The sequence below is a fragment of the Panicum hallii genome, chromosome 1 (genome assembly GCF_002211085.1).
Source record: "Panicum hallii strain FIL2 chromosome 1, PHallii_v3.1, whole genome shotgun sequence".
Taxonomy (NCBI): domain Eukaryota; kingdom Viridiplantae; phylum Streptophyta; class Magnoliopsida; order Poales; family Poaceae; genus Panicum; species Panicum hallii.
Genome location: NC_038042.1, coordinates 43533977 through 43561002, shown reverse-complemented (window position 1 = coordinate 43561002; position 27026 = coordinate 43533977). Strand labels below are relative to the sequence as shown.

General features: G+C 48.8%; 1 protein-coding gene across 1 annotated transcript; it reads left to right on the top strand.

The window, feature by feature from the left end:
* The first annotated feature begins 24298 nt into the window (after positions 1 to 24298).
* Positions 24299 to 27011, top strand: LOC112900683 (L-type lectin-domain containing receptor kinase IV.1-like). Its single transcript, XM_025969515.1, has one exon. It carries the CDS (start codon positions 24773 to 24775, stop codon positions 26804 to 26806), a length of 2034 nt encoding a protein of 677 aa, XP_025825300.1. The 5' UTR covers positions 24299 to 24772; the 3' UTR covers positions 26807 to 27011.
* Positions 27012 to 27026: the final 15 nt, after the last annotated feature.

The window sequence follows — 27026 nt, the reverse complement described above, 5'->3', positions numbered from 1 at the left end:
CACTCGTCATCGGTGCAGTCAGCTGCGACACCCTCCCCCATTGGATCCAGGTCCACCTCCGGGTCATGAGACTTCATGAGGGCCATCTCAAACTGCACCGAGTCCCTGGCGGCCTTCTTAACGAACACTTTCAGATGGCCCCGAGTAGCCTCCATGCGCTCCTGCACCTGTTTGGCAAGGGCGACACCTTCTGGTTTGAACGCCACCAGAATGGAGTCCACCTTGTTGATCACTCGATCCAAGTCCACCCTCAAATCGGCTAGGCGCAACTCCAGCACCGCAACAACAACAAAACACTTATATCAGCCCTGTACTACGACAGCACCCCAGCAACTCGGCCCACACCCAGGGTAAGGCCATTACCTTTGCAACACTGCTTCTCCAGCTGGAGTTTGTTCTCCACATTCGCCTCTCACCCCTCGGCACCCTCCCGGAGCCGATGCAGCTCCACGTTGGCATCCGCCGCCACTTGGAGCTCCTGATCCATCTGCTTGTTAGCTTTCTGCAACTCTGCGACAGCATCAAGTCAGCTCGTCATGGCGAACCTGGACAAAATCACCAGGAAAGGCAGTCGACTAACCACGCTTCTCCTCAGTGTGCTTCCGGGCAGCCTCGGAGAGATGGCGCTCCAACGCCTACAGCCGCTCCTCCAGCCGACACAGTCGGTGAGCTGAGTCGTCCTCAACCTGGAGATGGGCCGCTGCCCGCTGACTCAGGTCGACCAGTGCCTGCACACACATAACATCAAGCAACATACCCAAGTATTGAAAAGCAGCAAGACTCCAAGTACCAACCTGTGCCAACTCCACTGTGCGCTGGACTGCCGCACGCAGCGCCTCCTTCGTTACTAGGGGCTCCTGCTGCCTGGCCCCTCTCCCATGCAGCTGTGCCACGGACGGCCGAGTCAGAGGCAGGATCTGCGGCGGCGAGTCAAGAGCAAGGAGGTCCACCTTGGTCGCCTCATCAACCACCTCCACCCGCAACGCCACTGTCGACCCTGCGCCAGCCTCCTCCATGGCCGCCTCAGCCAAATTGGCCTCCTTGGCGGACTCCTCTACCTTTCTCTTGGCACCACAGAGTGACGTCTTCCAGCAGGACAGATGCTCCTCCATCATGGCATCAGGCCAAATCAAAAACAAGAAGAAAGAAAACAAAGGAGTCTGACTTACTTTGCACTGTGCGCACGCTGAAGCTTATCTTCAGCAGCACCATGGAGGGCAACGACCGCACCAGCGCAGCGAGCGATCCCCCATTGAGTCTGAGATAGCCCGTGGGCTGCCTCCTCCAGCTTCGGGGTCACAAAGGTCACACGGCTATCACCAGCCACGCCCTCAGGAGTCCTCTTCTCCTCCTTCGCCGCATCCGGCGTGAACGCGCCCCCACCCTGTGGGTGAGTCGCTCCCTTTTGCACCTTCAAGCGGGCCACCTTGCACGTGGGGCGCCTCCTCCTCGACACAGAGCCAGCCCCAGGAGCCGGCCCCGCAACTTCTACAACATCCCCTGACTCACTCCCAATGGAGTAGGAGGAGTAATCCGAGCCCCCTCCACCGGCTGTACAAGCCCGGTGGGAGGGTCGATAGCTTTGCCCTGCTGCCCCTCCGGCAGTGGCGCAGGGCACCAGACCTTCACCACCCTCTCCTACAAATGATCGAGTGCTGTCACAACCCAAAGGGTGCTATCATCTACAAATTCTAAAAGGACTCGGGCAACACGAAAATGACTCGGAGCAAAGTAAAATCGACTCAGCAAGGAGAATACTTACTTCTATGGTGGGCCGCTTGAGGCAGTATGCCTTCAGGCAGCCCTTGTCCCGAACCTCCCCGCTCACAATGAAGGTGGTCGGCTCACCGCCTCCGCGAGGAGACCTTTTGGTTCTTCACTCGGGTCGGATTACCCTGACCCGAGTACTCGTAGCCCGGGTGTTGGTGTTTTACCACCACGCCAACTGAGGGATACCTCCGAGGTGGTGAGTTTGTAGGTAGGGTATCACTGAGTTCAGGAACTTGAAGGTGCAAGTTACACAAGGTTTAGACAGGTTCAAGCTACCAAGAGTGTAATGCCCTACGTCCTATGTGGTATGTATTGCCTTTGATGGTGATCGGATAATCTCCTAGGTGATTCCCTGGATGATCGACCCAGAGGGGGTCCTGTCCGCCCTTATATAGCATGGGGGGATAGGTTTACATGGAAGTCCTAGTCGGATACATGTCCTAGAGTCCTACCTGAGTACTTTTCTGGTAGTTCCCTACAATATCCAACTAGTTTGACTACTGTAGGACTACTTCTACTAGGCTACGAGTAGTTACAATAGATGTATGGCGTTGGCCATGCCCCAACCCTTGTCCTAGGAAAAGTATGCCACGTGTACAGTCCCGTGTACCCGGGTCTGACAAGCCCCCGAGCTCTCCGTAGCCGAGTACTGCAGGCGTCCGAGTACTTCTGAAGGCATCTTCAAGTTCTCCCGAACTTCATCTTGAAGATGTCCTCCGAGTACTTCCTTGACTGCATCGAGGCTGTGAGGTGCACATGCCCTGAGTAGTTGTCTTTTTTTATATGGGGTGCGATTAAACTCGCACTCCATATGGAGTAGCCCCCGAGCCTTGAATCCAAATCCTCAGGATTTGGAATAAAGGGTTCAAAGAATCGTGGCATGCAATCTTCATTGCTAAGAGCCGTGTCGTATCCAGCCCCCGAGCCTGGGAGCTAGATGAGTCGCATAGGATATGCCTAGTAGTCGGTGGCGCTAGCCCCCGAGTCTATGTATTGGCCAATTGTCTCTGGATCTTGAACTGTCAATGAAGCCCACCAATCAGAGTCGATTCCGACTAGTTTTGTAGGCGAGACGAGTAGTCGATGTAGCCGCCAGCATGTCACCAAGCATAGTCGATTCCGACTAACTTGTAGGCGAAATGAGTAGTCGAAGTAGTCGCCAGCATGTCGCCATGCGATTTTCATGAAGACCAGTAGTCGCCGACGGTTGTTGATGAACCCAACATGTCTGAGTTGAATCTGACTCGGCTAGCAGCACGGTCCAAATTAGGTTCCCTGCAAGGTAAACATAAAAGTATATTGTAACTGATAGACATGAAATCGTGATGGGAGCATTGCCCTTGCAATAAACTCCATGTCAAAAACTAGTAAACGGAGAAATATTGAAAGAATGAGAGCGAGGATCCTTCAGTAACATAAAGTACTAGTCGGAGACTAGTAGCATGAACGTTACTGGAAGTATGGGATTAAAACCCCTTCAGTAACATAAGATACTAGTCGTTAACTAGCTATCAGAGCGTTTCTGGAAGTATGGGAGGGATGCCCCTTCAGTAAACTAAGCATAGTACTGGTCGAGAACTAGTAAAATGGAGTATTACTGGAAGTCTAGGAGCGAGGCTCCTTCAGTAAACTACGGGTAGTACTAGTCGAGAACTAGTAAAATGAAGTCTTACTGGAAGTCTGAGAGCGATGCCCCTTCAGTAAACTACGCATAGTACTAGTCGGGAACTAGTAAACAGGGAATTACTGAAAATATGGGATCGAGGACCCTTCAGTAGACTACGCATAGTACTAGTCAAGAACTAGTAAAATGGAGTATTACTAAAAGTATGGAGTGAGGCCCCTTTAGTAAACTACGCGTAGTACTAGTCGAGAACTAGTAAAACGGAGTCTTACTAGAAGTCTGGGAGCGAGGCCCCTTCAGTAAACTACGCGTAGTACTAGTCGAGCACTAGTAAAATGGAATCTTACTGGAAATATGGGAGGGTGACTAGAAGTCAATGAGGGGAAATAAATCTTGCTAGTAGCTTCAATCATATCCTTGGCGGACCATGAGAATTCACATATTGACTTGCGAAAACATCACGGTTGGCCCAAAAGGGGTTGATGACGAGGTCCTACACTTGATTTTGATCAATTCCTTGGACGGGCCAAGACAAGCCATGTGTTGCCATGCAAAGATATCTCGGTTGGCCCAATGGAAGGGACAACGCAATCCTGTATGTGCATTGTTATAGAAGTAGTCATTGAGCAAGGATGACTCGGTTAGCCTAAAGGGAGTCCTTAAGCAGGCCAAGACAAGTCGTAAGTTGCCATACGAAGATCTCCCGGTTAGCCCGAAGGAATACCTTGGGCGGGCCAAAACAAGTCGTACGACGCTGAAGTAAGGATGAACGAACATGCCCTATTTTGGGTAAACTCCTTGATCCCTGACCGAGTGGTTGAACGAATTCTTTGGGAAAAATTCCCTTGTGTCGAGATAAAACTCAAGATAATAGTTAATCAAATTCCCTAAAGATCTTCATAAAACCTCCTTGAATCAGGTCTCAGTCTTCTCGTGGGTGATTGGCGACCTTGATTCGTTGGCGTGTCGCTTGTTGATGAAGCTGCGCCACTTTGTTGATGATCCTGACTTGTCAGAATCAATTCCAACTGGCCACTGGTGGTGTGAGACCCGCTTCTGACTGGTCATGTAGTCGAAGTAGTCATAGGCGGGTCACCGAGTGCCCTTGCGATGGCGAAGTAGTCATCGAGGAGCCGAGGATCCTGCCTTTTTGGAACGGTGCTGGGCCCGACAGGTTATCAAGGTTGATGGAAAGGTGGGCTAAGCAGGGTATCTTGGAGGACTCAATGTCTTTCCAATGCTCTGGCCCACCCTACCAAGATTGAGGTGAAGAAAGGTGGGCTGAGCCGGGTAGCTTGGAGGACTCAACGCCCTTTCAATGCCCTAGCCCACCCTACCAAGATTGAGATGAAGAAAGGTGGGTTGAGTCGGGTAGCTTGAAGGACTTAGTGCCCTTCCAATGCCCTGGCCCGCCCTACCAAGATTGAGACGAAAAAGGTGGCCTGAGCCGGGTAGCTTGGAGGACTCGTGCCCTTCCTATGCCCGGGCCCGCCCAACCAAGTTGTAGGCGAAGAAAGGTGGGCTGAGCCGGATAGCTTGGAGGACTCGTGCCCTTCCTATGCCTAGGCCCGCCCTACCAAGATTGGCGTTGTTGATGAAGTCCGAGTAGTGGGGGGGGGAGCTAGTCCTTCTCTAACTTGTAGTAGATGACCCGGATCCTCCTCCGACTTGTCATAGATGATCCAATCCTCCTCCAACTTGTTGTAGACGATCCAATCCTCCTCCGACTTGTTGTAGTCGATCCAAATCCTCCTCCTACTTGTAGTAGGCGGTCCAAATTCTCCTCCGACTTGTCATAGATGATCCAAATCCTTCTCTGACTTGTAGTAGAGGAGCTCCGATCGAGGGGGATTCGGTTCGAGGGGTTCCGAGTCATCGATCGTCATCGATTGTACGGTTGATTTCCATGCGAGTGGTACGGTTGCTTCATGGTGTTTCTAGTCGGGAAAAATTGAATTCCGTCGAAACCATTGGCAAAGATGGGCGGGAGCAAGGCCCCTTCAGTAAACTACGCGTAATACTAGTCGCAAACTAGTAAACGGAGTGTTATTGGAAGTTTGGGAGCAAGGCCCCTTCAGTAACACATCAAACTAGTCGAGAACTAGTAATCTGCGTATTACAGGAAGTGTTTGATAGGTAATCACATAGATGCTTTATTTGGCTGATTAACGGGTTCCACTAGTCATTGCCAAATGAGGCAACCACTCTTGGCAGTCGCATGGTTCGGCTGTGACAGGGTTCCCTGAGTTTAGCGAGGGAGTCATGATTGACCTGAATAATGAACATAAATAGCGACCCTGGCTAAGTGGTAAAAAAGGGGTGCTTTTAGGCATACGGAACCCCTTGTTTTGAGGTATAATCCCAAAACAATGGTTTAAACAAACGCAACACCTAAGAGACCCTCATAAAACCTTCTTGAGCTGGATACTTAATTTATAAGTAAATCATTAGTCGCGTAATCCCGTCGCCTTTCTTCATAGACTTGGCGGAGCTTCAAGGGCCCTCCGAAGGGCTTGAAATTCAAACGTAGAATGCTTGCTCTTCAGGTGGCACAGGCATTGCCTGTGGAGGGCTTCCTCGAGTCGTTTCTTTGAACTGGAAGTCTTTTTTCTACGGGTGGATTGTTCCCCAGCTTCTGGCTTGCGCTTTCGAGTAGTCTCCAAGTACTCGAGAGGGTGTTGGTAGCAGGAGGGGCTGTGGGCTTCCACTTCTTTGTGCTCCTGCTGCCTGGCAATGATGACATTGCGAGTGTCCCTGCCAGCATTGATGATGGCACGAAGGTCGTTTGTGGAGTAGTCGTGGAGGTTACCACTTCCCTGCTCGTTCGTCTTAACAGCGCGGTGCCTGCGTTGGGCATGCTTCACATTGATGAGCCTGCGTTGTTCCTTCTTGATGTTATCTGCATCTTCCACCTTGATGTTGGCTGAGGATTCACTATCCCTTAGTACGTCCACGTCTTCATCGAGTGGATCAAGGAGATAGTCGTTGTAGTCGTCTAGCTGGACCCGCTCTAGGCCTTCACAGTCCTCGTCGGCGTGAATATGAGTACTTCTCGATTGAAGCATTTGGCATACCGCACCACTTGGCCCTCATCTTCGTCGTCGGAAGGGAGGAGGGGTCTGCCTTCTTGAAAGGGGAGTTCCTCGGGTGCGGCAATGAATCATGGTGGACTTGATTTGAGAGACCTGGATGGTTTCATGCCCTTTCGATGCCCAAACCTGCCCAACCAATCTGATCCCCTTACCAGACCACGGGTCACATGAATACATGGATCCGAGTAGTTGTCGGAAACCAGAGCCCCCCGACAAGTGAAGGCTTTTCCTTCTCCGAGTGTTGGTAGATGATCAAAATCCTCTTCCAAAGCGGAGAGGGTCCTAGGTTGAACCGTCTCAACCCGATCTTGATCTGTGAGCGATTTGTCGATGGAGCCAACTAGTCGGAGTTGATTTCGACTAGTTGTTGACCAAGTGGAGCTAGTCACCGAGTAGTTTGTGGCTTGGTCCCCACTAGTTTCTAGTCGAGACGAGTTGTCAAAGTTGTGGTTGGCGCTACTGATTTGTCGAGGCAGTCATGACTGCAGCGCAAGTCGAGTAGTCGAGGTTGTTGCGGCAGCCCGTCGATGTTGAGCGGAGTGAAGTTGAGCGGAGTAGTCGCAACCTTCCGGCTTCCTGGAGTCGGTACGCTGAAGGGTGGATTGTGCCACAAGGCGGGAGTCAAATTCAGGTACCTCAAAAGGCTCTAGACCCTTCCAGTATAGGAAATAGCCTTGTGGCATAGATGTTATAGTTAAACCCGGATGATTACCCGAAAATGACTTGGAGTAATCATCGGGTTGCGAGTGGGTAACAAGAACTGGGGCCTCCTAACAAGCGGTGGGTCCCCCATCCTCGAGTCCTCCTCAGACCGGAATTGTAATTGACGGGTACTCTTTGTTTGAGTCAGAGTCGTAGTCGAGAATGGGAAGCCCCCGACGCGCAATGGCTCCCTCGTCTCAAATCTTGAAGAGGCGATCCAAGTCCTCCTCTGAGTCGGGGAGGGACTTCGATCGCAAAGCCTCCTCAGATCGGTTAGAATCCGATCAGTCCTGGTGCGGCATGAGTTGAAGTCGCGTAAAAAACGGACGTGTTTTTGATCTGTCTGGGCAGATCGGGGAGCAGCACCTCATCAAGATCGTCGATGAAGGAGTCGAGGTTGCAACGTCGAGTTTCTGCAGAGGCCTCCGGCTTCCTGGAATCGACTAGGTGGCTGATGAAGCCACCCAAGCCGTTGGCGATGCAGATCCAAGAGCCGAAGATGAAGGTTGCATCCTAATTGAGCATGTTGCTAGTGAAGCTAAGAGATGCCATCGAGTTCTCTAGTGGATGCTCGATGAACACCCCTACCTAGTGCACAGCTGTCAATGTTTTACCGCCATGCCCATCGAGGGATACCCCCGAGGTGATGAGTTTGTAGGTATGGTGTCGCCCGAGGTGATGAGTTTGTAGGTATGGTGTCGCCGAGATCAGGAACTCGAAGGTATAAGGAACACCAGGTATAGACAGGTTCGGGCCGCCAAGAGCGTAATACTCTACGTCCTGTGTGGTTTGTATTGCCTTTGATGGTGATCGGATGATCTCCTAGGTGATTCCCTAGATGATCGTCCCTAAGGGGGTCCTATCCGCCTTTATATAATCTGGTGGGATAGGTTTACATGGAAGTCCTAGTCGGACACATGCCCTAGAGTCCTACCTGAATACTTTTCTGGTAGTTCCCTATTGTATCCGACTAATTTGACTACTGTAGGAGTAGTTCTACTAAGCTACGAGTAGTTACAACAGATGAAGGGCCTGAGCCATGTCCCAACCCTTATCTTAGGAAAAGTATGCCACGTGTACAGTCCCGTGTACCCATGTCTGACAAGCCTCCAAGTGGATCCTCTCCTAAATTGGCTGGGTCAGCCGCTTGGAGAAGGACAGGGCAACGGCGGCCCCGGTCAGCCTCTACGCCTTGAGCTCTAGCAGCTCGGCCAGCACGAACTCCACCTAGAACATCTCCTCCTCGGAAGGCTTTTCCTCCCACTTGGCGTTGAGGACTGGCGGAAGGCCGGACCGCGGTAGAATCCCACGAGCCGGGTTTGCAACTAGGAACCACTCCTCCGCCCACTTCTTGTTGTTGTCCCTGAGGTCGGCCTCCAGATACTTTCCCCCTGGCGGAGAGAGAAGGCGGCCCCACCAACCAAGTTGGGCTCCCCCTTCTTCGAGTACGCCCTAAGGTGATACAGGGCCCTCCGAAGGTTGAAGTGGGCAGGGATGCCCAGAAAGCCCTTGCACATATGATTGAGTTGGGCTTGAGGTGCATCGCCTCCAGCCAATAGTAGTAAAGGAGCCTGCGGAAAAATGCTCCCGTGGGCAGGTCGAATCCCTTCTCGTAGAAAGACTGCAAGACCACCGTCTCGGTCCGGTCCTCCGTGGGGAACTCCTGGCCATAGCAGCACTTCCACCCATAGATCGCCTTCTCCGGGATGAGACCACGTGCCTTCATCTTCAAGAGGTCCTCCTCCATCAGTGTGCTCGGTGCCCAGTACACGTTGGGCGGCGGCATGTCAAGGGAGATGGTAGCGGTCGGCGAGGGAGTCGCGGAGGCGTCACTGGCCAATTACTAGCTTGGCGGCGCTTGAGAGCTTGATGGTGCGACGATGGCAATCACGTAGTAAGGAAAGCGAGTGCTTTGAGGAAGCCGACGAGATCTGAAATGGGTCAGCAGTGGTGGAGAAAGCAGGGAGAGGCAAGAGCGAGTGGATAATGATGGACTGGGTCAATTTCTTTTATATCGACCCAAAACCTAACAGCCTACTCCGCTCTGCCCTTGAAATTCGAATCACCCCTAAGGGCGGAAGGGAGGTGTACCCCAGAAGGAGCAAAGCAATAGTCAAAAGACTTGAAGGCATGGTTAGCCCCAACGGTAAAAATCTCAGTCTGCGTGGAGAAGAGAGGGAACAGTAAGAAGAAGAAAACAATGTTGGGTGTCTGACAGCGAGATTCATGGCGGCCTTCTAGAAGCTCCTTTGAGAAGCACGATTGGATCTGCTAAAATCCTCGGTTTCCTAGGAGATAAAATCTAAAACCACCCGACGTATCTTCGTGACTCTGCCAGTGACCCTACTCGGGGGCTAGGCGCCGCATATTGACCCGGCGTGTCTTCGTGACTCCGCCAGTGACCCTGCTCGAGGGCTGGGCCCTGCTTATCGACCCAGCGTGTCTCCATGACTCCACGGGCGACCCTGCTCGGGGGCTGGGTACCGCTTATCAACCCGACATGTCTCCATGACTCCGCCAGTGACTCTGCTCGGGGGCTGGGCACCGCTTATCAACCCAGCGTGTCTCCATGACTCCGCCAGTGACCCTACTCAGGGGCTGGGTGCCGCATATGGACCCGGCATCTGTCTGTGACTCCGCTAGTGACCCCACTCGGGGCTGGGTGCGCTTATTGACCCGGCGTGTCTCCGTGACTCCGCCAGTGACCCTGCTCAAGGGTTGTGCATCGCATATTGACCCAGCGTGTCTCCGTGACTCCGCTAGTGATCCCGCTTAGGGGCTGCGCGCTGCTTCTCCTCGGCGTGTTCCCGTGACTCTGCCGGTGATCCTGCTCGGGAGCTGGGCACCGCAGTCTCTTGAGGCTATCAAGCTGATAGATGAAGGGTGGGTAGATCCCTTCTATTGGCCCTCAAATTGCTCCTGTGAACCCTTCCGAGGCTCGGGGGCTACACCCAACAGGTGCGCCCAAGGGCGCATTTTGTTGAAGATCGAATAACAGGCAGAGTTTACTGACGCCAAGATGGATGCAGGAACTCAAAGACTTGGAGGGGTGCTTTTACGACAATAAGCACCGACCAGCTTCATGACTTCAGCAGGAACCTATTCAGCAACTTGGCGCTCGGGGGTTTGACGGAGGTAGACCTAAGCACCTCCCTACCGAGTGGGGTCCAGTTCTTTAGGCAACGACTCCGCAGAATGACCCGGTGTATAGACACTCGGCTGAACGACGGGAAGGGTCCTCTAGGATCAGGATTTGGGCCGACTTGGATAGCTACGATATCATGTATCTTAACTGACTCGATTCCTTGTAAACAACCCAAATAGATTTTAACCTAACTTGTAACCCACGGCTACTCGGTTATATAAGGGAGCCCTGGGGGACCCATCAAGGGAACAAAGCAACTAGCCCGCACATTCCACAAATCCTAAACCAATCAATATAATCCAAATCACAGGACGTAGGGTGTTACGCTTTTGGCGGCTCGAACCTGTCTAAAACCCTTACGTCTTTGTGTTACCATCAAGTTCTTAGCTCTGCGATCTCCCTCATCTACAAATCTAATACTTGCTGGAGTACAAATCCGACAGTTATCTAATTATTTAGCTAACACCAGAGCAATATAGTTCTTGTGGATGCATTATTTTCCCAGGTGGTTCTCCATGTTTCAATTTAATTATCATCATCAATTCCTCATAATGTTTCTAAAAGATGTAAATCATGTATCTAGTGTTGTTTTCATAAACACTTGTAACCATAGTTTAGCAACTAAGCAAACTACCTATTTATTTAAACACATAACCCGGCTTTTAAGGACACAGATAAACAATAAGGATAAAGTAGGAACCCGTCAAGGTAATGCATGCAAGCGAAAAATAAATAAAGCTTATTAGGATGAAAGTATGATCAAGGAATATACTTTCCTTCATTCTCTTGCTGCTACTCAGACACCTCAAAATCTTGCTCTTGGAAGTTCTCGAACGACTCCTCATCTACACATCACGAACAAGCAATAGCACACAAGTACATACAAACAAGCAAATAGAAACATATTAAAACAGTACACTAATCATTGAAAAACATAGACAAAGGGCTCAGGAACTAGTTCTATGCATTACAACGATCTAAACGGTACCAAGAACACTTAAAAACGGACTTAAAACGCTAAGGATGCGCTAAAATAGCTCTGAGGAGCTTAAACGCGAGAAAAACTAGCAACAAGGGCTAAACAGAAAACTAGCAACAAGGGCTAAACAGAAACAAATTAGGGTTTTCAACGTAATTTTCTTATAAAAACATGAGGGCTAACGTGCTAAAAACTCAACTACAAACGGCGGGTACTAATTTTGAAAAGCTCAGGGGGTTTTCTGAAAGAAAAAGGACCATAGAAATACTTTTGAAAGGCTTAGGATGGCAGGTTTATTTCCAAGAAAACTGGGGGCTTTTCTGCAAAAGTGGCACTACTGACCGTGCCCCTCTAGTTTGATTGGAGGAGATCCAATCCGGATCGTTGGCCGCGGATCCAACGGCTGCGACGTAGGCGGGGGCTCTTGCCAATGGTGGAACGCCGACGCGGGTGGCACCGCCCGACCATGCAGCGGCAGGTTGCCGGAGCGTGGGCGAACTTGCTCTCCCGTGGCCCAAAAACCGTGCAAAGAAGTGCAGGAGCACAGGTGTGTCGAGGGGAACTCATTGGCGGCAATCTTGGGGGCCAAGGACATGCGGCGAAGGCCGGCGACGAACAAGTGCAGCGGCAGAACTCTAGCAAAACCGTGCATGGCGGTTGGAGCGCAGGGATAAGAAGAAAAGGGATTGGAGAGCACCGCAAGTTTACTCCAAAACTCCAGGAAGCAACGGTGGAAGCGAAGATGTGGTGGAGCGGGAGATCGACGGTGGTGTGCGGCGCAACTCGGGCGGCGGTGGTGGCACGTGCGTGCGTGGCGCGAGTTGAAGGAAAAGGCAGCATCTGCGGTAGGGAAGAGGCCCTGTGAGGGAAAGAAAAGGGCGCGGTGCGGGGCGAAGTCGGGCCGGCCTCGGCGTGCATGCCGTGGGCCCAAGGCGGCCGGGTTCGAGCCAAGCTCGGCTTGAGGTAGGAGATGACGGGTGGGCCCCTCCCGTCGGTAGAAGGAAGGGAGAGAGAGGGAGGGGACGGACTGGGCCAGAATTGGATCGAAAGAAAAGTGGGAGAAGGCAGGCCGGGAAGAAGAAAAAAATGAAGGAGAGGTGAGGGAGGGAACTAGGCCGGCGGGGAGAGAGCAGGCTGGCGGCACAGGTAGAGAGAAAAGGAAGAAAAAAAGAAAGGAAAAGGAAAAGAAGAAAAACTATTTTTCTTATCCGAGAAAAATTAGATAAACTCGTAGAAAAAATAGAATTAATTCTAGAAAAAAGGGGAAAATTCTGAAAACACTTTAAATCATAAATACACTCAAACAAAAGTAAAATATGCACCATCATAAATGCAACAATTCAAATTGGAGCCTATGGTGGGTTTTAGTTGAAGCCAAATTGGTCCTTTTGAATCTGAAAATTATAGAACTAAGCTAGACACTTCTAATGGTGAAATTTAGGGTGTTACAAACATGCTATGGGAATGAAAAAAGCTTCTGAGATTAATGGTGCCGCATGATAGCTTGAGCACGTGTTCAGAAAGGACCTGGAAGGTGGGAAACCAATCCTTGCGCTAGTTTGTGTTCCGGCCTCTGGCTGGTATTGCGGCTGCCCGATTAAATAATACTTTCTCCGTCCATTTTTACGAGGTATAGTATAACATGGCACGATCTTTCAAATAATAATTTGACCATTTATTTATTATATATTATATCACTTATGGTTATAAACTTATAATCATGGTAGAGTATATTTAATTACGAATCCAATCGTATAAAGTTTACATTATAAAATAAAAAATTAATAGTCAAATTATTGGTCAGAAATTGCAAAGTATGAATCTTGATATGCGTGTGCGCTAAAAAGTAGATGGAGGGAGTACGGTGATCCAATTGTTAATATTTATTATAGAGGTGGCCTCACGGGTGGTCGATTTTAGCAGAATAGCAGGGTCAGGTTTAGCGGGTGTTTGGTTTCCTAAGGCTTATTTTAAACTCTGTCACATCGAATATTTCAATGCTAATTAGAAAGATTAAATATAAACTAATTACAAAACTAACTGCATAAGCCTAGAGCTTATTCACGAGACGAATCTATAAATCCTCATTAATCCATGATTAGCATATGTGTACTCTAGCATCACATGGGCTAATCACAGACTAATTAAGTTTAATAGATTCGTCTCGCGAATAAGCCTAGGGGTTATGAAATTTATTTTATCATTAGTCTATATTTAATACTCCTAATTAGCATCTAAACATCCGATGTGACGGGGCTTAAAATAAACCAACAGGAACCAAACAGGCCCTTTAGTCTTTTAAACATACTGGACCCGATTCCGATCCATCCGTGTATACCTTTTAGCGAGGTAGGTTCGTGGAATGAGCCACCGACCCACACGAACCACTATGGATGAAAACACATGTATACTGAAGTATATACAAGGATATAGTCATTTTTCTTGGTTTCGGACAAAGATATTATCAAATGTGTCATATACTATGCAGATGCGAATGGATATACAGATTTGTTCAACAATACTGATAAAATACACCACGGGCTATAGGGATACATTTTTTGAAATATATAGTAAAAGCAACAAACAAATATGGTTTATCCATTGCTCCGAACTTTGCATTTTGAATTAAGTTAAAATTATAAAATAAAAACTCAAGATTTTACGAAGTCCACCCAAATTTAATAAGAAAACAACACTAATAAAAACTTGTGCTTTTGCTATTTATTTTGAATTCTTGTGAAGTTAAATTTTTAGTATGATATAGGAGTATTAGATTTATTTTGATGTTATTAGAATATATTAGTAGAATTAATATTTTAAGTTTGCTTTTATTGTGTTTTTGGAATATTTAAGTGAAGTTAAATTACAATTTTATTATCAAAATCCGAATATCCAGACTCAGAAATGGATGACCATGAAGAAACATTGAATGTCCTATACGGACGGAACCAATCCCCTCAGCTGGTAGGGGGCTGTTTTCCTGCGGACTGGCACCCAACTGCAGCGGCAGGCAGCGATCTCCACCCAGGCCGACGAAATCGTGTGCCTAGGGGCGCTCCTTGCGCTGGGTATCTTTGGCGCCATGGATGCAAGCAGACAAGCCCGTAGTCCTCGACGGTGCTCGTTCATTCGAACGAGTTGTTTGAACAAACTTTTTGACTTCACTAGTCTACGTCGTCATCTTGGAAAATACAGGCTAAGCATGCTTGTTGGACCCGATGACTTCACTAGTCTCCATCCAAGACTTTCCTACAAGCAAGCTCAACCTTTCCTTCGTGGTGTATATATGCCAGGAGACCGACGACTAAGACCGTTAACTAGTTACGAGTCTTGTGGTGGGAAACTAGCTTAGACATCTCAGTTCAACGTAACACTAACACGACATCTTGATTGTCATGCCTCCTCACTACCGATTCAGGACCTTTGCCGAGTGTCTGGGACACTCGGCAAAGCCCCAAAAACACTCGGTAAAGGCTTTGCCGAGTGTTACACTCGGCAAAGGGTACTCGGCAGCGAATATTCCGGCAAAGACGTCTTTGCCGAGTGCCTTTTGTCGGGCACTCGGCAAAGGCTTTGCCGAGTGTCATGGAAGGCACTCGGCAAAGAAAAGTAGCCGTGACGGCGTTTGGGGCCGTGACGGCTCTTTGCCTAGTGCCTGTGACGTGGCACTCGGCAAAGGGCCTAGCCTTTGCCGAGCGCCCTCAGCCCGACGCTCGGCAAAGGCTGACTCTTTGCCGAGTGCCTGTGACGCGGCACTCGGCAAAGGGTAGTCTTTGCCGAGCGCCTAACAGTGGGCGCTCGGACAAGTTCAGGTCACTTTGCCGAGTGCCTGTTACGTGGCACTCGGCAAAGTTCAGGTCACTTTGCCAAGTGTTTTTGTTATACACTCGGCAAAGAGTTTTTTTAAGATTTTAATTTGTTTTTCCCCACCATTTTACACAGGCACATATTCACACAGGCATATTATATATTCACACAGGCATATTATTTGAAATTTCACATACACAACCAAATTCACGCAAGTCTTATCGTGACAACCAAATTTAACAAAGTCTCGTCATCACACAAGTAATATCACATACACAAGTTCACCATATAAGTGTTAACAACGATAAAGGTTCATTTGAAGTTCACCACACATGTTCACCACACAAGCTCACCACATAAGCTCCAATGTCACAAATGAAGATTTCGAGATGGCCGATTTGGAGTTGCCTGATTTGGAGATGGCGTAGCATGCGGATCATTTGACGCCGCCGATTGTCTCTACACAGAGAAGAAGAGATTGCATGTGAGACAAGATAAATGACGATCATACATAAATATAGCCAGACTATTAGAAACCTAACCAATAAAGCTGACAAAGAAGATGGATTACTTTTAACCAATAAAACTGAAATGCAAATGACAGCAGATAAGCACACACATACATGGACACACTTATAGAAACATACACGCGTGAGAACACTACAGGCACACACATAGTGAGAACAAAATAAAACAAACATCACTGGAGTAGTATCTCAAATAGCAGTTCTGAACTAAAACCATGCATTTGATGTTGTACCAGTAAATACTTCACATGACATACACTGAGATACTGATGCACTGCTACTAAAGCATTCTAAATGAAACATGAAACAATAATTCAACAAGGCAATTGCCCAAAACAAAGGTCTCTAGTTGCAGGTTCCAACAATACTAGGAGAGCGATATATATATGACTGTGTAGTAGATCGACTCGTAGGCCGTGCAAGCTAGAGCCGAGCCGACCATATGCAGAAGCTGCATGCGTAAGCTAGAGAGCTAGCTAGCAGCAGCAGCGAGGTGACACGGCGGTGGAGTACGTACAATTTAGCAGAATATATGTGTGGGGATCTACTAAGTTCTGAATGAAGCGGGAAAGATGCTACACTTACAGGAGTAGAGTACGGATCAGGTGGTGGAGGTTGCGCGAACAGAGAAGCTGGAGGAGGTACACTCGTTGCAGCAAGTACATCACTCATCCTTTGCTTCAACTCCTATCGTTTCCTCGTCTCTTCTTCCAGCCGGCCCTGCACAGTTTTCACCCCAATGTTACAATAATGCAAACAAAACGTATGTAATGATCAACGAACGACGGACAAAGAAGGAATAACCTAGAGTGCCTGTATCTGATGGCGTGAAGTGTCCTGCCGAGGTCGTATGGCTAGGCTCGCACTCGTGCTCCTTGCTCGGATCTGAGAAAGTGTAGGAGTAGAGGACGAGTCGATTGCGCCATCGGCAATCCAGTACTGTCCTTTTTTCTTACCTCCTCCGACCCTCATGACGATCTCTGTGTCAAGATCCTCTGTGGTGGGATCATATTCTGGGCCATGGACCTCTCTTGCCATCGATGTGTAGTCACTGAGGCGGCTGTGGATGCTCGCATTGCTGTATGCCTCGGGCCCTTGTGGGACAGAGCAAATGCCGTGAAGAGATTGCAAGGCTGGCCACCATGTGACGATGACTGCGAGAAAAGCAACAAGATGATTAGAAAGCATGCATAATTGAGTGTTAGATGAAATAAATGTATTCGTGTACCCATGCTTCAGCATATCCGCTGAGGTTGCGGCTGCCTTGATGGTGTGCTACACCTGGCATCAACAAACGTCGCTCCCGGCAAGCAACGTGATTCTCCTCCCACTCCTCGGAGCACCACTTCTGCACTATGTGTCGCCAGCAATCGAGAAACGAGATGCACCAATTAGGAGTCACCTACAAGACACCAAGTACATGCATGACGTATTAGAAGATGAAATTAAGCCATCCTAATGTAGAAAAAGAATCAAGCCACAGTCGTTTTGTTCTTTACCTGCATGTACTGCTCCGGAGTCAAATAAATTGTTCTTGCTTCTTCTTTGGTGACCCTTTGTCCAAGGACGGTGGCATGGTAATTTCTAACGGCTTGGATACGCGCCTCGTAGTGCATCTCCCAGACCAGTTTCTTGCAGCAGTTGGTGATCACCACATCTGCCTCGCCCTCTTTACCAGCCTCGCATCTGAAGAAATCCTACATATACAAACACAATGGATCTCATTCATTTATGGTATAAAATTATGCAATTAATATGCGATTTATCGAGCACTTACCCACAGCTCCCCCTTCACCCGCTCCACCTTGTTGCTGAATACCCTACCCTCCCGATCTTCAGCATCGGGGGCTGCGGCGTAGTGCTCAAACGTATAGGCGGGCTCCCACACTCCGCCGTACTCAACCATGCCAGGAAAGTGTTGTCTGCATAGAATACCGATGATGCCATTGACGGTGCGCTTGTGAGAAGCTCCAGGCTGCACAATCTTCCAACCCCTGCACAAGTGATTAAGAAAAATCATTACTTTCTATTCCAGATTTGAACATATAACATGTAGAAGTGGTGAAAATATTTAAAGTTACCTGTTCTTATCGGGAGTAATCAGCGGGCACCTGTCACGAGGTATCGGTCGGTGAGGGAGACTCGAGGGACCTCGCAAGTAGACTCTCGACGCATCAGAGGCTGCGGAACCAGAGCCCGTGGAACCAGAGGCGGTGTGCTGCAAATCCTCGTCCTCCTCCTGCGACTCCTTGTCCCTCTCCTGCACCTCCTCGTCCCTCTCCTGCACCTCATCCAGCGTAGGCAACTGTGCCTCCTCCTCCGTGTCGTCCTGCGAGGGCCCCTGTGAGCTCCCCATCCCCATCCCCCTCCTCCCCTCCCCCTCCGTGACGACCCCTCTGCTACACTGTTCTTTGAAATATCTCGTCATGACCCTTCCAGTCTATATCAACACGGCCAAAATATGGATATGCAGTGAAGTTTTCGACCAATATCACAAACGAGTCTGTTTTTTGTTGCCCTATTGATGTCAAGTTGGCAAACTCAATCGGTATAGAACCTGTGAGGTTATTGTTAGCTAAGTCGAGTTTGTCGGTAAAATACAGAGGCAGGCAAGGCCACAACGCTCTAGCTAGAAAAGCATGCGAAAATACAGTAACCATTCCACACGTTTTCACTTAGGATAGTAAAACTGCGAGTGTCTGAACCTGCGGCGGCTCGGGCCGGGGGCACGGCGGGGGCACGGGCCGGGGGCGCGGCGGCGGCTCGGGCCGGGGGCGCGGGTCGGGGGCGTGGCGGGGGGCCCGGCGGCGGCTCGGGCCAGGGGCGCGGCGGGGGGCCCGGCCGGGGGCGCGGCGGCGGCGGGGGCGCAGGCCGGGGATGCGGCGGCGGCGGGGGCGCAGGCCGGGGGCGCGGGCCGGGGGAGCGGCGGCGGCGCGGCGGGGCCGGGGGAGGGGGCGCGGGCGCGGGCGCGAAAGCGGCTGAATTGAAAAGCGCGTGGGTAACGGGCGGGATATATATCCCGTCTTTGCCGAGTGCCCCAGATCTGGGACACTCGGCAAAGCCTAGGAGGATTTGTCCAGTGCCGAAGATCGGAGGCACTCGGCAAAGAGGAGGCTTTGCCGAGCGCCCAGAACAGGCACTTGGCAAACAATTTTAATTTTTTACACCCATTTGGCACCAAACTTTTTTGCTGTGATACTTATATTATATGCAACAATATGTGCAATTTGTGCCCATTAATCGAAGTGTTTGCTATATTTCATCAATTTATTTTATTTTATTGAATTTCTTGTAATTATTAGAATTTGAACTACAAGTCACACGAATAATGGAAAATAATGAATCAAAAAATGATATTCACGTTATTGAAGCATGTGTTGAGACCTTATCGAGAAAAAAACTAGAAATTTCAAATTTGTTGTCCACGAAATATGACGACGAACTTATTGTTCAGTTGTTTTTAAAATGTATAAAAAGCAAATATGGTCCGAAAATTATGAAACTTCTCGAGATGTAATGATATCATATGGAGAAGCTATGATAAAAATCTGACGAGGTTTCTTTAAAGTTACAACATACGATGCTTACAAATTGAATGTTTTCCAAAGAGGTGTATGATTTTATATATAGATCGATTAGGTGTTAAGCATCGTAGATTGCAAACTTTCACGAAACCATATAAAAATTTTATCACAATATCCTCACATGATAACATGACATTTCGATAAGTTTCATAATTTTCCGACCAAATTTGCCTTTTATACAATTTAAATACGACTCGAACACAATTTAGTCGCCATATTTTGTAAATAGTAGTTTTAAAATTTCAGGTCATGTTTTTGATAAGGCATCAAATCATGCTCATTAACATAAATAATAATTTTTCATTCATTTTTTCCACTATTCGAATGACCACGCAGTTCAAATTTGAATTATTCAAGAAATTCAATAAAATAAAATAAATTGACGAAATATAGTAGACACTTTGAGAAATGAATCTAAATTATATATGTTGTTAAGAAGAATGTAGGATGACAATAAAAAAAATTTGGACAAAATAAAGACAAAAAAATGTACATTTTGCCGAGTGTTTTGTCCAGTCACTCGGCAAAACGCCTCTTTGCCGAGTGTCTTCGAGCAGGCACTCGGCAAAGAATGACGCCGTTAATTGCGTGGCGCTCGTTTGCCGAGTGTCCTCCTTTGCCGAGCCGCCTCATTAAAATCTTTCTAGGTAAGAACTCACACCTCATGAGAAAATTCTAAAGAATACATCCCAGCTTGGTTATTAAGGTTCAAATGCATTGCACATTTTGAGTTTCATCATTAAGGTACAATTTTTTCAAAAACATTCTTCAAGTTCCAGTTGTCCATGCTACGATGAGCTCTTGCTTCTCCGTTGCTCCTAATCCTTCACCGAGGCCAACATCTCAACCAACTCAGGGCACGGATGATTTCGCCGCTCCTTGATGAACCTATAGTCTTAGACTAAAGGAAGATTCTGAATCATAGCATCCTTAGATAAGATGGAAATAACTAGATATGTTATTAGTTTATGCTTATGCAACTGGTTCAATATGTTGAAGTTACTTTTGTACTAGCTGACAGCGACTCCGTCAAGGTAGGAAGACAGTTCACATGCAGCATCAATACCTGCACCAGAACTTGCTACCTGAGGCAAAGCACTTGCAGATGTTCGATCTCCTCACTCGACAAAGAGGAGTAAGTGTCAAGACACTTAGGCCAAGGCGAAGTCCAGTCCTAGCACTAGGCCACCATCAAGACCAGCACCAAAAGCCACCACCAAGTCCAGCACAAAAAAAACTTAATTATACCCCAATCAGTTTTTGCTCACTGCCCCAAACTTGCTATCTTACTTTAAAAATATATCGGTTAATGCAGTCCTTACTGAGGTTAAGTAAATCAGAACCATTAAATTAAGATAAAAGGTGAAGAACATTGCTGAAACATCTCAACGTTAGGTTAAGTAAATCAGAACAATTAAGTTAAGCTAAATAATCATTACCAAGGGTCAAAAAAGGAGAAACATCTATCTCAACGTTGTTGTCACAAATATAGCATCGATGGAGTGGTGGGGGGCATCCTTGCATGCCTGAAATCAAGGCATTGGCGAATTTTATTCTTCAAAAAGATAACTCCAGCATGATTGATTTCTCTTTGCAGATGGCCCTCGTCATGTTGAACTACTGGTAATTTCTGCACAAGACATATTGCCCATGAGAATATTTTTGGAAAAGGGACATGCATTAAATAAAGATACAGCCATTTAAAAATGCATGTATTCTGCTTGTTGAAAAAGTTGCTATAGGGTCTGTTTGTGTTCTAGCCCTAATTAATCCGGCACTCACTGAAAAAGTTGTTGTTTCCCACCTAACTGTACTATAAAAGTCAGGAATTACCTAGTAACTTGGAATACGATTTGAAAAATTTTCACCGATGGCGTCAGCCTCCAAGAGTTTTCTACAACTTCTCATTCATGGTGTCAGCCTCCAAGATTTTCCTACAATCTTTCATATTGTGCGAGACGACCAACAAGGCGACAACTAGCTAGACTGTTGAGTGTTGATCACAATAGTACTTGAGGAGACTTGTTGGACTGTTGGCACTCAATGGACCAAAAAGTCATGAAATACACCAAATAGGGTTACAACACTGACAAATGTATTCACACATGGCATAACTACTAGACAGACAGAGATCCTATTGAGGGTAGAACTTTTCATTCATGGCGTCAGCCTCCAAGATTTTCCAACAAGTTTTCGTCATGGTGTCAGCTTCCAAGATTTTTCTACAATCTTTCTTTCATTCTGCGACGACTGATGACTAAGACTGCTGATCAAAATAATGCTTTAGACTTGTTGCATAAACTAGTAGACACCGACAGGAATTATTATTCTGTTGAGCATAGCACAATAGAATTTGAATTAGCTATACTTCAAGGCAAGAAAAGTTGACGTTTCAGACACAGGACCAACATGTTCGCTGCTGATTTTGCTTGGCTTGTCTGAAACGTCAAGCTTTACTTACGGAAGGTAGTAACTTGGAAGACGATTGGAAGGAGTTTTCATCTCAATTCATGGTGCGTCGTCAGCCTTCAAGACTTTCCTACAACTTTTGATTCATGGTGTCAGCCTCCACGATTTTCCTTCAACATTTCACTTATTGTCAACCGACTACTAAGATTGTTGATCGCAATAGTGCTTGATGAGACTTGCAGTTTTTTCTTTAAGACTTCTTGGCACTCCGTGGATTACGATAGGTTAATCTCTAGTGCTATATCTAATATTTAATGCACATCACTACTATATATTGATTTTCACCGCTTGTCCTAACCCATTTTTACCGACGGTTTAGACGTCGGTTGTGAAAATACTCATTTTCACCACGGTATTAAGATCGTGGTGAAAATCACCACCGGCCTGTAGCACGGGGCGACGGTAAAAATAGATTATCACCGCCGGCCAATGTTATCAACCGGCAGTGATAACTGATTTTCACAACCGGTTCTATCCTCCATTACATCCACCTACTTTATTTAGAGTCGGTAGTGAAAATATTTGACCGCCGGTATTTGACCGCCGGCTCTGTGACAACTGATGACTAAGACTGCTGATCACAGTAATGCTTTAGACTTGTTGCATAAACTAGTAGACACCGATAGGAATTATTATTCTGTTGACCATAGCACAATAGAATTTGAATTAGCTATACTTCAAGGCAAGAAAAGTTGACGTTTCAGACACAGGACCAACATGTTCGCTGCTGATTTTGCTTGGCTTGTCTGAAACGTCAAGCTTTACTTACGGAAGGTAGTAACTTGGAAGACGATTGGAAGGAGTTTTCATCTCAATTCATGGTGGCGTCGTCAGCCTTCAAGACTTTCCTGCAACTTTTGACTCATGGTGTCAGCCTTCACGATTTTCCTTCAACATTTCACTTATTGTCAACCGACTACTAAGACTGTTGATCACAATAGTGCTTGATGAGACTTGCTTTTTTTTCTTTGAGACTTTTTGGCACTCCATGGATTACGATAGGTTAATCTCCAATGCTATATCTAATATTTAATGCACGTTGCTACTACAAATTGATTTTCACCGCCGGTTTAGGCGTTCGTTGTGAAAATACCAATTTTCACCGTGGTTTTAAGACTGGTGGTGATAAATTTTCACCACCGGCCCGTAGCACGGGATGGCGGTAAAAATAGATTATCACCACCGGCCTATATTATCGACCGGCACTGATAACTGATTTTCATAACCGGTCCTATCCTCTACTACATCCACCTACTTTATTTAGAGCTGATAGTGAAAATATTTGACCTCCGATTTTTAAAGAATCGATAGTAAAAATAGCAGTGCTGAAAATATATTCTGTAGTAGTGTGTGCTTTTAAAAGAAAATATTTAATATAAAATGAGAGATGAAGAGAAGAATCTACTAGTAGTACAACGGGATAAATAGTCTTCTCTCTTGATTACGAAGAGGTAAAGCTTAAGTAAATACAATATATATATATATTATATCATGTAGGGATGGCATCCCTAAGAAACCATTTCTGTTTGGATCCAGAGACAGCTTTAGATGATCCAAATAGGTGGTTAAATATGAGCTAAAAATTAGCTAACGGAAGGCAGGCATCTCTCTTCCTTCTCTCTCCGCTAACTCAACAAATATACTTCTCTCCCCAACAAAAATACAACACTCATGTTGGGAAGGCTGACGTATACATGCCCTCACACTGATAATAAGTCAACTACGATATGCATAGTCTAGCCTTCATCTGCCGGTGGACGCAGCTGTTGGAGAAGGACAACTGATGATACTGATGGCTTTCTAGCTTTTTTTTTATAAAAGCAGGAATATATTAAACATGCAGAACTATTACAAACACACCCTGGACGAAGGTGTTTTTGACACTAGAGCCCTGACACAACAGCTGCAAAGATCAACACGTACACAACCACGCGTCAAAAAGTTGAGGCTATCGCTGTCCACGCGTCGACAGGAAGCTTCTTCGGTGTTGACCTCACCGGCGCTGGCGAGCAGGTTGCCGTAGACTGATGCCGGTGGCATCAAAGGGCCTCGCGGCAGTAGCTGAGATTGATGTGGATCGATGAAGCCGTTGGTGACGATCGTCTCCGACGAACATAAGTTGTTTGTTCCACCGTCGGCGGAGGGTAAAAGATCGGCTTGCTGCTACGATGACGATCGTCTCCGAACCTGTGGTGGCCGGCTTGCTGCTACGATGACGACGACGTTGCCGAAGGGGAAGAAGCAGATGGCGCGCTGTTGATTGAAGCTCAGCTGCAACATGGTTAATTCCAGTGGTGGGTGCGGCGGTGAAGGATGATGGTGACAGGTCGCCCTGACGAACCCCGGCAAGGCAGAGGATGAGGCGACACGGGCGGAGGGTAACCAAACAGGTCAGGAGCGGGGGCAAGCTGATCCGGCTGGTGGCGCGCAGATCCGGAGACCGAAGCACACCGATTGGGATGTGAGGAGGGATGCGGATTTATATTGCTCACCTCGTCTCTTCGGTGGGCGGCGGCGGTTAGGAAACTGGTGACGACGACCATCGCAGCGACGAGGGAGACTCGGCGAAGCTCTAGTCTCCGCCGGACGCCCATCCAGACAACTACTAAAAGCTAAACACTATAAAAACTAAACCGAAGAAGGGGCCAGCCCACTCCCTCTCGCCGCCGGCGAGCTCGCCGGGAACGAAGAGAGAGGGGCAGGATCTGAGTCTAAACTGGCGGAGCTAGGAGAAGGGAAGCTTGCGTTTCTTCAGTCGCCAGTGCACGCTCTTACTCGGTCCGATGGCATTATTCTAGCACCCGATCGACTCAACAGTCAAGTCCAGACTGCAGTTGCAGCACGCTCCTGTGCTCGTTGTTAACCCGATTCTTCCATCCATGCCTTTCAGTCTGTAGGTGTTCGTGGAATAACGAGAGGCACCAGAGACCAGACCACGAACGGCTCCCCGAGATTTTCTCGATCTTGACCGCGTCACTCCAAGACAAAACACAAATCATTCAAGCACCTGAGAGACAGGGCGTTTCTTGCAGCGCCGTCCCAGCACCAAATTGATGCAGAAGCCCAAGCCATCATGCCTCCCGAGCTTCTCCACTTGATCACTACGTCACTTCTCTTGCTCGTGGCCGCCGGTCCCTGCTGTCTTGCGGCCAGCGGCGGCGGCGGCGACGGCCGGCAGTTCGCCTACAATGGCTTCGCGGGCGCGGAGCTCGCCCTCGACGGCGTGGCTACGGTCACGCCGAACGGCCTCCTCATGCTCACCAACGGCACCATCCAGAAGAAAGGGCACGCCTTCCACCCGTCCCCGGTGCCGCTCCGCGCCGCGCGGTCCTTCTCGACCACCTTCGTCTTCGCCATCTTCGGGCAGTACATCGACCTGAGCAGCCCCGGCATGGCGTTCTTCGTCACTACGTCAAGGGAGGTGCTCTCGGCCGCGCTGCCGGGCCAGTTCATGGGCCTCCTCAACGGCACCCGCAACACCAACCGGGGCGCCCACATCTTCGCCGTGGAGCTGGATACCCTCCTCAACGCCGAGTGCCGCGACATCAGCAGCAACCACGTCGGCGTCGACCTGGACAGCTTAGTGTCGCGGGGCTCCGCCGATGCCGGCTACTACGACGACGGCACGGGGCGGTTCCAGAACCTGAGCCTGATCAGCCGGAAGGCGATGCAGGTGTGGGTGGACTACGACGGCGCCGCCACGGAGGTCACCGTGACCATGGCTCCCCTCGGCGTCGCCAGGCCCAAGAAGCCCCTGCTGCGCACCGCCGTGGACCTCTCCGCCGTAGTGGCGCAGCAGGACACGGCGTACGTGGGGTTCGCGTCGGCCACGGGGATCCTCTTCTCGCGCCACTTCGTCGTCGGCTGGAGCTTCGCGCTGGACGGGCCGGCTCCGGCGCTGAACATCTCGTCGCTGCCCGCCTTGCCGCCGAGCGGGCCCAAGCCACGGTCCAAGGTGCTGGAGATCGTGCTGCCCATAGCGTCGGCGGCCGTGGTCCTCGCCGTGGGCGCCGCTGCCTACGTCCTGGTGCGGCGGCATCTCAGGTACTCGGAGGTCGTCGAGGAATGGGAGGCCGAGTTCGGGCCGCACCGGTTCTCCTACAAGGACCTGTTTCAGGCGACCAAGGGGTTCAGCGACACCAACCTTCTCGGGGCAGGAGGCTTCGGGAGCGTCTACAAGGGCGTTCTCCGCAAGTCCGCCATGGAGGTCGCTGTGAAGAGGGTGTCCCACGAGTCGAGGCAGGGGATGAAGGAGTTCATCGCCGAGGTCGCGAGCATGCGCCGGCTGCGCCACCGCAACCTCGTGCAGTTGCTCGGCTATTGCCGGCGAAAGGGGCAGCTTCTCCTGGTCTACGATTACATGCCAAATGGTAGCCTGGACAAGTACCTCCACGACCGTAGCAAGGGTGGTACATTGGATTGGCCCCAGCGACTCCACATCATCCGGGGAGTGGCTTCGGGTCTCTCATACCTCCATGAGGACTGGGAGCAAATCGTCATCCATCGAGATGTCAAGGCAAGCAACGTGCTCCTGGATGACCAGATGAACGGGAGGTTAGGGGATTTCGGCCTGGCGAGGTTGTACGACCATGGATCGGATGCGCGGACCACACACGTGGTCGGCACCATGGGATACCTAGCCCCTGAACTAGGGCACACCGGCAAGGCAACCCCATCCACCGACGTCTTCGCCTTCGGGGCGTTCGTTCTGGAGGTCACCTGTGGCCGAAGGCCGATTAAGCAAGACGAGGGAAACAACGGCGTCATGCTCGTGGATTGGGTTGCCGAGCATTGGCGCAATGGTTCGATCACTAAGGCAGCGGACACCAGGATGCTGAACAGCAGGTTTAATCTTGACGAGGTTTCTCTAGTGCTAAAGCTTGGGCTTCTGTGCTCGCACCCACTTCCCAACGGAAGGCCAACGATGCGGCAGGTCATGCAGTACCTCGACGGCGACATGCTCCTCCCGGACTCGTCGCCGGCGGCATACCTCAGCTCGACCATGCTGGAGTGGATGCACAGCCCGGAATTGAACACGAATGCAATAAAGTCGTATGTGTCATCCATGAGCTTTGGTGTCATCTCTGATCTCTCCGGAGGAAGGTGACAGAGTGCCTGCTGTGTGTCCGAGAATAATTGAGTTGGACTCCATTGTACTAGTCTCTCATAGTTTCTATTGTTATATGTTATTATTCATCAGATTAACTAGCTAGCACTTTGTGGAAATTAGTGGATTTTCCAATAAGTTTGTAAATTTGTGTTCAAACATTCCAACTAATATATATAACACAAATAAGGACGGTAATGGTTTTATTTCTCTTTAAAAT